The sequence below is a fragment of the Populus alba genome, chromosome 15 (assembly GCF_005239225.2).
Source record: "Populus alba chromosome 15, ASM523922v2, whole genome shotgun sequence".
Taxonomy (NCBI): domain Eukaryota; kingdom Viridiplantae; phylum Streptophyta; class Magnoliopsida; order Malpighiales; family Salicaceae; genus Populus; species Populus alba.
In genome coordinates this window covers 4,150,330-4,163,855 of record NC_133298.1, presented here as the reverse complement: position 1 = coordinate 4,163,855, position 13,526 = coordinate 4,150,330, and the positions used below count along the sequence as shown (strand labels likewise).

General features: G+C 31.8%; 1 protein-coding gene across 1 annotated transcript; it reads right to left on the bottom strand.

Annotated features, from left to right (window-relative positions):
• Positions 1-9,993: 9,993 nt before the first annotated feature.
• LOC118056388 (uncharacterized) lies at positions 9,994-13,198 on the bottom strand. The gene is made up of 4 exons (XM_035068578.2): positions 12,796-13,198; positions 12,625-12,710; positions 11,365-12,504; positions 9,994-11,239 (listed from the first exon to the last, which is right to left on the bottom strand). Exons 1-4 carry the CDS (start codon positions 13,040-13,042, stop codon positions 10,508-10,510), a joined length of 2,205 nt encoding a protein of 734 aa, XP_034924469.1. The 5' UTR covers positions 13,043-13,198; the 3' UTR covers positions 9,994-10,507.
• Positions 13,199-13,526: the final 328 nt, after the last annotated feature.

The following is a 13,526-nucleotide window of genomic DNA, read 5'->3' as shown; positions in this document are numbered from 1 at the left end:
AGAAAATCTCAAATGTTTTAGTATAGAAAGAAATGAGTTTTCCAAAAATCCAAATCATTGGAACTTATGTTTGTTGAAACCGTCTTTGTCAAAACTGATAGGTGAGAAATAGCATCATATCCCTGTTCATTTTGGTCACCCTAACATTATATACTTAAAACTTTGAGGATTTTTTTAACTAAAGCTGTTAGTCTGATTTATTTTGATGTAATAATATCAAAAATAAATTTTAAAAAATAAAAATATTATTTAATTTAATACATTAAAAAAAAACAAAAAAACAAAAACAATATTTACTGTACTTGTAACTATCCCCTCAAATAATAAAAGGATATTTGATGATTTTTAGAATAGCCATGTGTTCACATCTAACTAGCTAAGGGATAGTAAATTGACAATATTAGTAAAACTACCAAAATTTTATAATGGAAGAGTTAAAAAATCATAAAAAAAATTAAATAAAATTATTATGTTCGATGAGATTAAAATCTGAAAATATAAGGGCATGGGTTGATTTTTTTGCCATAATTATCGATATCACTTGGAGAACTTATTCTATAGATTTATTTAACTTTTTCAACGCGATGCTTGATTGTGTAGTTATCATGGGTAAAATGTCATGCAAAATAATAAATAAATAAGTTCAGGTTGACAGATTTTGTATTTAATCAACTAACTTATCTATATAAACATCTTGAAATGTTTTGCAAACCCATGACCCAAAATATTATACGAGAAACACCCTTTCTAGAAAAATAACAAAGCCCGATTTCCCAACCCAATTAGACGATGATTGATGTACTTGGAAAAAGAATTTTAAATACACAAAAGGATACATAGGAAAAAACGATGTGATCAAAATTAAAATAAAGAATTAATTGAGCAAAATGACCATAAAAACAAATAAAAAAAATAAGGATTAAAATTGAAATTAATAATAAAAATAATTTTTTGATTGAATGATGAAATTTAAAACAAAAATCAATTCAACAAAAAGACAAAAAAAAAAAATGAAATTGCAAAACATAATATATGGCAAATTGAGATTGGGGAATGTAATTGAAAATATATAAAACTTCTATGAAAGTGTCAAAAACAAAAATTAAAAATAAAAAAAATAAGAACTCAAGTTGAAATACCATACCAACAATAAAGAGAATCAGACTATAATTTTTGAAAATAAAAAAAAGCTCAAGTTGACAAACCGGACAATCATTACCGATACACACTACACCAATACAACGACACTTTCAACACCATAATAAAAGGGTATTTTTTAAATCCAAGAGGTGTCGCATGTGCCATTTGAAAGGCACAGGCTCCTCCTACATACTCGACAGTGCAGACATCCTTATTTATATTTGTTCAAATACCATATTGCTCTTTAAGTTGACATGATAATAACAAAAAATAATCTCAAAAGGATGGAAAAAAAACCCATTAAACCAAATTTTTTTTATTTTTAAGTGTATTTTTTTTCATTTTACTATGTCTTTTTTTTTTACATTTAGTCAAATATCAAATTGTCCATTGATATTAATTTTAATTTTTTTTTCCAATGATATTTTAATCTTTTCACTATATATTTGAAAGGAGAAAAAACTTATTTATCCATGGTCAAATTAGTAGCGACTAATAGACATTCTAAAGAGACGAAAACACTCATTAAAAGCCAGTGTTAATTTTTTAAGGTGGAGAAGTAAAACCATGAAATTACTGTCCAATTAATAGTAACTTCACTCATAAGTTACAATGAAAATACCTCCTCATTTAGTTTTTGTTTAATTTATCTATGAAAGTGAGTATGTATTTTAATTAATATTTATATCCTCATTATTTGAAGTGGTTTTGATTCCAACATTTCTTTGTAATAAAAAAAAAGAAAAAAATGAAATACTTTAAAACAAAAATTGCAATCACATTTAATTCATAGCAAGAATGTATGGATGGAAATGGTTCAAGCAATATTAAAAGTATTCTCTTTCGATGACATTGTAAGAAAAAAAAATCATTCCCGATTAATTTGAAAGCAATGTTTATTTTATAGCACCTAACATTTTTTTCTTTTTCTTTTTAAGTTTGATTTTGTACTGGAAGAACCCATTTTAATTGAAAGTATGTGACTAGTTACATTAAATTAGCCGAGTCAATAAAATTTCTCATAAAATTTAATTTTAAATTTGAGTTAAACAAGAAACTAGGTTAAAATGGTTTCTTCTTATTATTTTCATTTTTTTTCTTAATTTTATTATCAAATTTTTATTATCGATAGAACGAGTTTCCTTCAATCATATCACATCAACCATATGAAATCACCACCTCTCAAATATTTTAATTTTAAATATTTTGGGGAGTACGAAACCAAGATGGGACCAATAAACAGCAACAGGTGCCATGTTCCCCACCATCTCCACCCACCAAAATGGGAAACCTGCCTTCTGCCACAACGAATCACGTCATTCACCAATTTCTTTTGTCGTTTTAAGCCAATCAAATCTCTCCCTCCAAAATTCTTAATTACCAACCTTTCTTTTATTACCAACCAACGGTAATAAAAGGGAAGAGTAAGGTTAATTTTTGCAGGAGACCTTGTTTCTCCCCAGAGATAAAATAGCAATGGCCAGCTATCACCTAGAAGAGAAGCAAATATGGAATTATGGGGAAACAAGGAGCTATTCTACAAAATCAGGGTACAAGATGACTGTAGAGATAGAGGCTTTGGGATAAGCTGAAAGGTTTTGAATTTATTTCCCGTAACATGAATTCATATTTTTTAAAATTACTAAAAATTTATATAATTATTAATTTTAAAATTTATAAAATTAATTAAATTACGCACAAGTTTACTGAAAACTCATATATATATATATATATATATAATATATATATATATATATATATATATATATATCTATCTAACTAGGTGTACCACTAAATAGAAGAAACCTGTTAAGGGTACCTCAAATGTAATTTAGATGCTGCCATCTTAGAACATGGAAAAGCTACAAAGGTTGTATTTAGTTTTGATAAAATTAACAGATCATGAGTTGAAATTTCCATTTCTCTCTGTTTTTTGTCAATCATTTACTGATCTATAACAATTAGGACCAACGCATTCCACAAGAGACTGCCACTCGAAGATAATTTTTGTTCCACGATTTAGGCATGTAGGCCATTAGCCCATCCAACCCTATCTCTTCTCTTGAATGATGCCTTCCGTATATACTGAAGACTTGACATGTCCATAAATATGCATCAAGACAGCACTGCCATGCCCTACTCTTTTCCTCAAGTCCTAAATTATGTCTAGCTATTTAGCCCCTGGCAGACGCTCCTCTCCTCTCTGACCAGAACACATGTTCTATGGAGATAGAAAGGCCCATGCAGTCAATTATGGGGGTGCACATGATTAGCATGTAACACTTCACTGTAAAGGAGTGGACAAGACAAGATTGTTTTTGAATCAGATAGGACAAATCGAGATACTCGATGCAAAATAAGGTTGGTTTTTTTTTTTTTTTTTTTTTTTTTTTCAATATAAAAAAATGCTGAAAAAAAACGAGATTGAAGTTACTTAAAGAGTGTTTGGTATTGAGGTTGAAACTACTTTTTGAAAAATTTCAATTTTTTTTTTTGCTAAAATTGAGTGCGGGTTGTACCTTTTGGATCGTTTTGATGTACTGATATCAAAAATGATTTTTAAAAAATAAAAAAATATTATTTGCATGCTTTTCAGCACGAAAAACTATTTGAAAAGCAACCGCTACCACATTGTTAGTTTAATTGATAATTTAAATAATATAATTAAAAAATATAATAAGAATAAATAAATAAACTAAAAAATAACAACGGAAAAAAGTTATAGGCACACGTTGTTCCATTACAATAGGGTGTTAAGACCTTTTTAAATACCGTCCCAGAAAACAGTATTTGGTGGCTAGCATACCCTCATGTGCCACCCTAACGGGGTCGTTTCTAGTGGCAACATGTTTTTTTTAATTGTATTTAATAAATATAGTTTACAACAATGGCTATTAGTTATAAAATTTAGATATTTATAGATTATTCATTGAGTTTTGAGTATCCAATAAATATGTATATTAAATGATAAAAATTATAAATATTATTAATATATATGTGTGTGTGTTTTATGTCAATATTAGGCATGCATATATCATATTGTATTAAAACAAATCTATATATCTACTGGGTTAGATTTAGGTGAGGTTTGGGTCGGGTTTGACAATATCCATATCCTATCTATTATCTATCGGGTCCAAAAAATACCCAACCATTTGAGTTGAGTTGGTATCTACTAGTTTAAAATTAAATTGTCATCCCAACTCCTAATACATAATTCAAAGATTCTTTTTGTTCAAGAGAGGCTTTGTTATTGCAATATTTCAATTAATAATAATTTGTATCTAGAGCAACAGTAATTTCTACTTCACCTTACGTTTTTTTATATATATTATAGATAGTTTCATGTACATTATTACCAAACTCAATCTAGTTGAGCTAGTCAATCCATCTCAACCCTAACCAAATATCAAATAAAAAATTAATATGAAACTAACCACTTCTTACTTAATCAACTTGATAGATTAATGTACGACCCAATCAAAATGTAGTTTAATTTTAAAATGTTTTTTTCAAACTAATATTGATTTGACTTTTTTAATAAATGATATAGTTGTAACCGATCCATGTCAACCTGGATCTCGGATCAAGACATGTTTAATTACCATGTCAGGATGTCAATTTTATTTCCTATTTATATCTTTCCCTCCCTCCCTCCTCTCTCTCTCTCTATCTATATATATATATATATATATATATATATATATATATATAATAATCTGTATGGTTTCATAAAGCTCATGTTATACTTTTATCCAACATAAATTTGTGGAAAGTCTTATGTTACCATAATCATATCCTGCTCACTCAAATATATGATACAGTGTATAGAGCATATATATATAGGTTCATAGATATATATTATAGTGATCTGGGCTGTAGAAGCTGGACCACTTTGAATTTGAAAAGGCGTGGGTTCTCTCCCTCTTCTTTTTCTATGTAGAATCTCAGATAGATTCAATATAGGTTTTGGAGTTAGTGGTGAAGTCGTCAGGAATATCATGTAGGGGAATCTGCCAAGTTTTGCGCAAAATCTGAATCTGAAAGAACATGCCATGACCTCATCCCTTGTACACTATTTTATTGCGTGAGGGGAAAGAACGGTAATATTTTGCAGCGATTGTTTTTTTAAAAATAATCATTTCATTAAGTTTATCTCTGCACCATCTTCCTGTCAGCGGTTATATATATATAATATATATATATAGAGAGAGAGAGAGAGAGAGGGAGGGAGGGAGGGAGGGAGGGAGGGAGACTAGACGTGGATAAATTAAATTAATTACTATACTAATACTTAACTATCTAATAATTACACTTACATGGAAAACCATTCATACATTCAATTTAAAATATAAGGTTTGCTAGTCTATATGAAAATTAAAAACATACATTACAAAAAAATTGTTTTTTTCTTAATTTGTTCAAAATTTAATGAATTTTGAGATGCACAATGAAGGATGATTCTCCTCCACTCTAAATTAAATCTCATCTCATCATTTTTAAGATCCTAGAGATTAAATCCCAAGTTATAAATGCTGGGTTATCACTTGAGGATATATTAAAAAATATTCATTAAGAAGTTAATTTAAATAAAAAAACTTTTTTTCATTAAAAAGTTATTGCTCTAAAAGATAAACAACAATCCTCATCAAGGAAAAAAGGTAGAAATTAGTATAATTTTACTTGTTTGCAGTATTTGGCAGCAACTTTAGTTGTCCTGATCAGCAATCAAAGCAATGAATATTCCACCGTGGGAAATTATAAATCTACCATCTAATCAATGGAGGAATAATACTCCACAGAACTTTCAAGTTACGAATCCTTTTATTTCCCACTGTAAAATCAATTGCAGGTTTCCCATAGCAAAGTAGACATATAAAGCCTTTGTCACCATCAGCATTAATGGCCTCGTTGAATAGACGTTGAAATCAATGGATCCCTTCCCTGAAAATAGTGGCCAATAGGCACCAAAATTTCACGAACTTAGGTCACATAGCTTGAAGAAGAAAGCAATGGGTGCTGCTGCTATAACCAAACAAAAAATGATCTGCAAGGCACAAGCCTGCTGTAAACAGTTCCAACATTATTTAAGAGACAATTGGTCAACCATAACAGTTTATCATCGATTACCCTCTCTCTCTCTCTCTCTCTCTCTCTCTGTCTCTCTCTCAGATCCCATATCATTACTGATTGAAAACCATAATTATACAGCTTCGCATGATAGCAGCCCACAAGCAAATTCAATTTGAATTTTTTAAAACATCTACGCACACGCGTATGTGTATGTGTATGTGTATGTGTATGTGTATGTGTTTGAGTTTTCAGGCTTCAATATCTATGTTCGCCACTTGTGACTGCTCTCCTGCGAAGCATGGAGATGGATACATGATATTGATAAAGACATAATATAAATACGATGATATGGTAAGTTTAAAAAACTTAGAATATGATACGTGAAAGATATGTTTGGTTTTTTGTTTATTATTATATGTTATTATCATTATTATATGTTTGATATATATATATATATATATATATATATATATATATATATATATATATATATGCACTGGATTAATGTGAAAATGTGCATGCGTAAAATGTTTCAAATAAAAAAATTAATTTCGATTATCACGTAAATAGTTCAAGATTTACTGTTGAAAAAAAAAATTGAAAGGAAAATGATAACGGCCAGTGAGCGTGCTCAGTAGCGATTCTGCATCATGGGAAAGGAGACTTGGCTGTTGCCTTGTTGGTAGGAAGTGACACCCTACACAGTCGACCGGCCATCACTGCCTGACCTGACCTTCTCCTCTTGGGATAAAAGAAAACCATTGAAGTATAAAACACGATGGGAAAATACCAGTTGGGGTCTCTGTCTCGAGGCCTGTCACAGCTCCCAGGTTGGTGATGACAGGGGATATATTTCAACAAAAACCTTTTAGATTTCTCAAATATATGATGTAAAAAAGCCAAATGATAGAGGACATACATATAACATTGCTTCAATTTTTTCAAAATTCTTGTAAGATAAAAAAAATTCTAATTAAGTCAGGATCAAATTCGACTCCATATGAAATGCAATAAAACAAGAGTGACCTCGTTTAAGATAAAAAAAAAAATCTACTGCTTTCATTTTGATTTCCCTTCTGGGAAAAAAAAAAGATTTTTGATTTCCTTTGTATGATTTTAGTATTTGGCCCTCAAATTATACTTGTGATTAGTTAATTTTGACTTTCAGAAATTTATTTATAGCTTGTACGATACCTTAGAGACTGGCACCCCACTACGTTTTTAATTCCACCGTCTCTCTCACCCATAATTAACTTCTTCTTCTTCACATGATCACATGGTTTTGAAATTACAAGAATATCTGCATTCATACCCGGCCCCTACGCCTGTATATTTCTTTAAACTCCTTTTTTTTTTTTTTTCCTTCCGTAAATGATATATTCAAGTTTTAAATTACCTACATAGATGAGGAGGCTAGAATATAATTGATGCCTGGATCCACTTTATCAACCAATCAAATGATTTTAATTCACATAAATGTAATAATTTCTTAGTACCATGTAGTGTTCTTGATCATATATGGCAGCATGACAATGCATATTTCTTCGATTCTAAGCATGGATAAACTTGAAATCCAGTAGGTAGGATTTGATTCAAGTCTCACTCACAACAAGTCATGCTCACTCAAATTATTGAATTTAGTTTGAACTTTTCAATTGAAATTTTTCCTAATTTTATATAAAAAAACTAGAAAAAAAAAAATTATGACTATTCATACCATTGAAGTTGAACAATCATAAGTTTCGCTTTATAATGAAAGATCGAAATTAATAGACATGTCATGAATTGCATTCCGTTATCGTACAAAAATATAAAATTTATTATAGAAATAATTAATGAATCTCATATTTTTATTTTTTTTAAAAAATACAATTTACAATGTAGTTACCAGCAATCACAACTTTAAAGAGGCTTTAAAGTTCACGCACACATAAATATGTATGTCTCGGGTCCATGCAAGACCATCTTTTTAAGTAAACTGCCCTTTTCACTTTACTGCACTTTTACAAACTCAAACTTCCATGAAATCCCATCCAAATCTATCTTAAAAAGTGAATATAGTTACGTTACAAGTTTTCAATTTCGTTTCTTTTTCTTGGATTTTTTTTTTTTGAAAAATGACACTTTTTGTGTAAAGTTTTGAAAAAAATATTAATTATAGAAAATTTCTAAAGAAATAACATATTTTGAATATAATAAGGATTCTTAATATCTGTTTTCAACACAATGCTTTGAAATAACAATTATTTAGTTAAAAGTTGAAATTAATTTTTTATATAAAAAAATCAACTTAAAATTTTATGAAGATTCAATGTGCAAGAAATAAGACTGAAGATCCAATAACAAAAAAGAAAGAAAGAATATAAGTTGAGAGACAAGAGAGACAAATGAAGAAAAAAAAGAATGGAAAGAAATAACAGGGCACCAAGAACACATTGATGTTTTGTTCTTGACGCACCCAATATTGTTAGAAAATTCTTGATAGGATGACTCTAACCATATCTTGAAAGACCGCTATACAATTCTAGCTTCAAATTAATCTAAAATAAAACTCTTTATCAATTATCACATTGTTTAGTGGTCTTTTAAGGTGTTAGAATTGTCTTATTGATATTTTTCTAACAATATCGAGTGTATAAAAAATAACGCCAGGATGTATCTCTAATAAATTATTCTTTTTTTCCTTTTCTTCTTGCATTTCTCTCTCATACTATGTCAATTTTTCTCATTTCTCTTTCTAGTAATTAGATATTTAATCTCGTATCTTTGTTTATTTTTATTTTTATTAGATTTTAGATTTACTTTTGTATATATAAATTAATTTATATGAGACATACATTTTGATTTCTAACTAAACAACCACTACTGATAATAGCAATCGTGTAAACTGTGATATTTTACTAAAACCTTTTCTTGGGTATGTTATTATACCAAAAATTTTACCCATGTTAGAATGGTAAATCTCTTTTCATGGTCTGTATGCAGATTTTCTGGTTCATAAATAATAGTAGTAGTCATTTCTCTTTGCCTACTTAATTATTTCTTCTATATAATCCGATCATAATCATGATTGTTCCTTTTCTCATGAAATATCTTAAAAATATATATTTGAAGTAAAAAAAACTTGAAACATTAGTACATTAATAACAATCCAATTATAATAGCTAGTATGTTTGCAATGTGTGCATCAAATGATACATTATTACACGAGAAAATCGAAATTACATTACAAGAATCAACACTTAACAAAGAATAATAACGATAGAGCTAAACAATTAGACATTTTTAACCCACATGTGTGGAATAATCTTCTCCTATAGAATTTCACACAATAGTTATACTAAATTTTATTATGGGTGCTATTTCATGGATCTATTTTAAAGAGAGAGATAGATTGATGATGAAAAAATATGATATTCATAAATAATAATAAAAATATTATCATCTAAAATAAAAAAAAATATATATTTTTTTTAATTTTCCCCTCTCTTTTAAAAATAAATACGAATAGTTACAAAGTTAGCATCATAAAATTTCTTTTACCACCACCACATAATTTAGTTAACAACATGGGCAAAATTTTCCTTGCTCGTAACATGTAGTCAAGATCAACATTAATTAAGTGGGGGTGGGGGTTATAAAGAGGACTCGAGTCAAACACCAAAGGGTTGCTGGTTTTCAATTTCAGTACTGGACTGTGGACTTATCTCCAAAAAGATGGTAAAAACAAAAGGAGGGTAAAAAGACAAGAAGCAATAGATCACTAACAGTGAAAGAAACTTAATAATCATGCACATCATGATGATCCATCTGACGACAATCTGAATAAATACAGAGCTGACTACAAAAACCGTAACAGGATCACTACTAAGAACCCATCCTTTTTAAGATTAAAAAGAACGACAACAAATAAAGAAAAAAAAGGTGATACACTATACACTATATATACTTTTACAAAGCTAGATGGCGAGGGAGGGGGGGGGGGGGGAGAGAGAGAGAGAGAGAGAGGGGGGAATGGATTCCTTTGTCAATAGTTGTTTTCTTTTAAGACCCAATGAGATAGCAAGTGTGTTGTTGTCGGAGAAAGAGTTTATATCTCCACGTGTAGACCTCAAACCTCTTCTTTACAAGTCCCAATCTTGAGTTTGGACACCCCACATTATCACCCTTTAACACATAGCATCTCCTCACGTGAATAACCCATGTGACCCTTCTGCTCTCTTGTCTCTCTTCCATGACTAGAGCAACCCCGATTGCTCTAGTCAAATGTATACGCTATGGTTATGCCGCCACTTCAATGTCTATAAAAAATCCAAGCCGTTTCATGTATTAATGTTTCCACAATCTCCTTCTCTATTTCCATCACAATCTCTTCTCCTTCTTCTCCAAATGCAATCTCACTTTGATCCTTCATCAACTGGGGCAGATCTTTGTCTATTAACCTATCAATGTCTTCGAGGTCATGACAGTCAGCGCAAGGGAAGCTCCTAAGCTTTGTACATAACATGTGAACCAAATGCGACCCCTTCATGTGACTAAGGAGAAAATTCCGAGTACATAAGCCAAATCTAGTACTAAAACTCCAAGGTTTCACGTTGATGTATGGACGTAGGATGTCGACCAAAATTTCGTCAACAAGATTGAACAATAATTTTCGATTGCATCGACGGTCCATGGCTTGACGAGCTTGGCAGGTGGTAGTAGAGGCTGGTGTGGTAAAATGTTCTAGGTAGTAAAAATTTGAAGGGTCCAGAGGATGAGACGGAGAAAACCACCTAGTAAAAGACACTGGGGTATCTTTGTCTATGCCAGTACGTTTTAGTATTCTACTAATGTACTCATATTCTTCTTGTGCGGCTCCATCTCCGGTGGTGACGATATTGGTGGCGACACCGTTACTAGACCTATCATCATTGTTGTTTTCTCGGGCATCGAGCCTACGCGTCGCTTGTGGTTGTTTGTACGACTGGCTCGAACAACTAGATAACTGTGAGCACCATTTCGATTCTTGAGCAGCATTTGATACCTATAACGCATGCAAGGAAAGAAAAAACATTATTTTCATTTCATTTCTTCAAAAATAAGCAAAATATGAATAATATTATGACTAAAAATTTGGGAGAAAATGAAGGGAAAGTAGTCACGCTGTACCTGTTTTTGAGGGATTTTTGTAGCAGGAGGAGTAGGGTCTTTCTTGACAGGAAGGAGAGAGATGTTAAGGTCAATTGATGATAATGGGGTTTTCTTGCATTTCGTGTCAGGAATATTGGTTTCTCTAGCTGATGTTGAACTGACAAATGGCTCTTCTTGCTTGGTTCTGATAATATGTGATGTTTTTAGAGGTTTCTTGACGAATCTTGGTGGTGGTGGACCAAATTTTTCTTCAGTCACTTTGTTGCACTTCTTGAATGGTCTCCGCTGGTGCTGGTGTTGATCCTGCATGACCTTAGGCAAATCTGGCTTTGTTGAAGGTTTGGTATTTTGTGACAGAAGTGATGGGGGTTTTTGAGAATGAGAAATATTATTGTGGTCCTTGCAAGGTAGAGTTGTGATTGGCTTGTTTTTGGGTTCCAAGAATTTCAGTCTTGGTGAGAAAGAAGTTGTGTTCACAGAATGCTTGCCTGGACTATTACCTGAAGCACCAACCGTTTTGGTGGTACTTGGAGCTTTGGAGAGAGTTTTCTTGGACTTGTATTGGCTAACAAGCTCAAGCTCTTGATCTCTTCTTCTTGTTTGCTCTCTATTTAGTACTGTGTTTGTAATATCCATGCCAGCTTTCCTGCTTACACTTTCTTTAACTTGCTTCACAATTTGCCTTGCATAGTGGCCTGGACTTCTATTCTCATCTTCAACTTTCAGCTCTTTTCTTTTCAAAGATGAGAAACGAGGGAGAACTAAGTCTTCACCTGCATTTTCTTTGTTGATTTGAAGTGACAAACGGTGTTCTACATCTGATCTTCTAGCTGATGATATTCTTGGCGTCTCAGGCACAGAACGAGTGCCTGAAAAATCATGGTCCAAAGTACAACTTCGAGGGCTACTTCTTTTGCTACGGTGACGTGGTTGTTGAGGTCTGCAATGGCGGTACTGAAAATGGGATTTTGGTGGAAGGTTTGGTGTGCCAAGAGTTGATGAAGAAGAGTGGCTTGGTGAGTAGGTAAGATGATCAGGAAGAAGATCAAGACCCATAAGTCTAGCTACCAGATTTGGTGTCTTGGTCCCCGGTGAAGAGCTGATTTCTGATGAAGATGAATCATTTGGAACTCCTTTTGTTTTGATTTGAATGCCCATCTGGATCAATTTTTTCAAAAAGGAAAGCACAAGAACATCACTAACTTCACTAAAGAAAGGAAGTCTTTGAAAAAGAAATACGAGAGGTAGCTAGCTAGATGACATGGTACTAAAACTTACAGGGATATAAAAATTTTCTTCTTTTGATGATGGCAATGAAGGCTCCTCCTCTTCCAATTCCAAGCTATTCCTTGGTGCTTCAAAACCTAAATTAAAACAAAACCCCATTACTCAAAGTTTCTACAAAAAAGAAAGAAAGAAAAAGAGACAGGGAAAAGTAAAAGGAGCTACCTTTAGGGATAGGAGGATCCTCAAGAGGAAGGAAAGAGTTGGGCTGAAGTAAATTAGAAGACTGTTGTTCATGGTTTAGAGGAAACTGAAACTGATGATGGAAATCGAACAACTGGAAAACAGCACACATGCAACCAGTAGGTAAATTAGCACTATCTTTCTCTCCTTCTCTTCCACCTTCACCACCACCACCACCACCTTTCTTGGAGGTTTTTCCACTACCCCAGTAATACCATTCCTTTCCCATGTCTAGTAAAAGTTTCTATCTTTTGCCTTTGCTTTGAAGCTACACAAGAAACAGAGATATTGTTTGGTAAAAAAAAAAAAGAAAATGAGGGTGATGATTACAACAATTAGTAGCAGGAGTTACAGATGAGAGAGAGAGAGAGAGAGAGAGAGGAGCTTGAACAGGTTGTAGGAAGCAAATTGATGAAGAAGCGGAAAGACCGGATCCATGAAGCATATAAATCAAGTCCAACAACAATATTTGATTTTAGGTTAATTGTATGTTCAGTCCCTCTACATTTGACATTTGTTTACTATGGTCCTTTAACCTCCCTTTTCTACTTCATGATCATTGAGAAATAAGAATGTTGGAGTCTCCATTATGGTGTTTTTGTTTTCCTCTCCCTCAACTAGTTTAATGAAATAATTCTGAAGGCTATGATGTCAGGAACTTTTTAGAGTGTGTTATTTATGTGGTTGAATTTATTTTTTAAAATTTTTTCCAA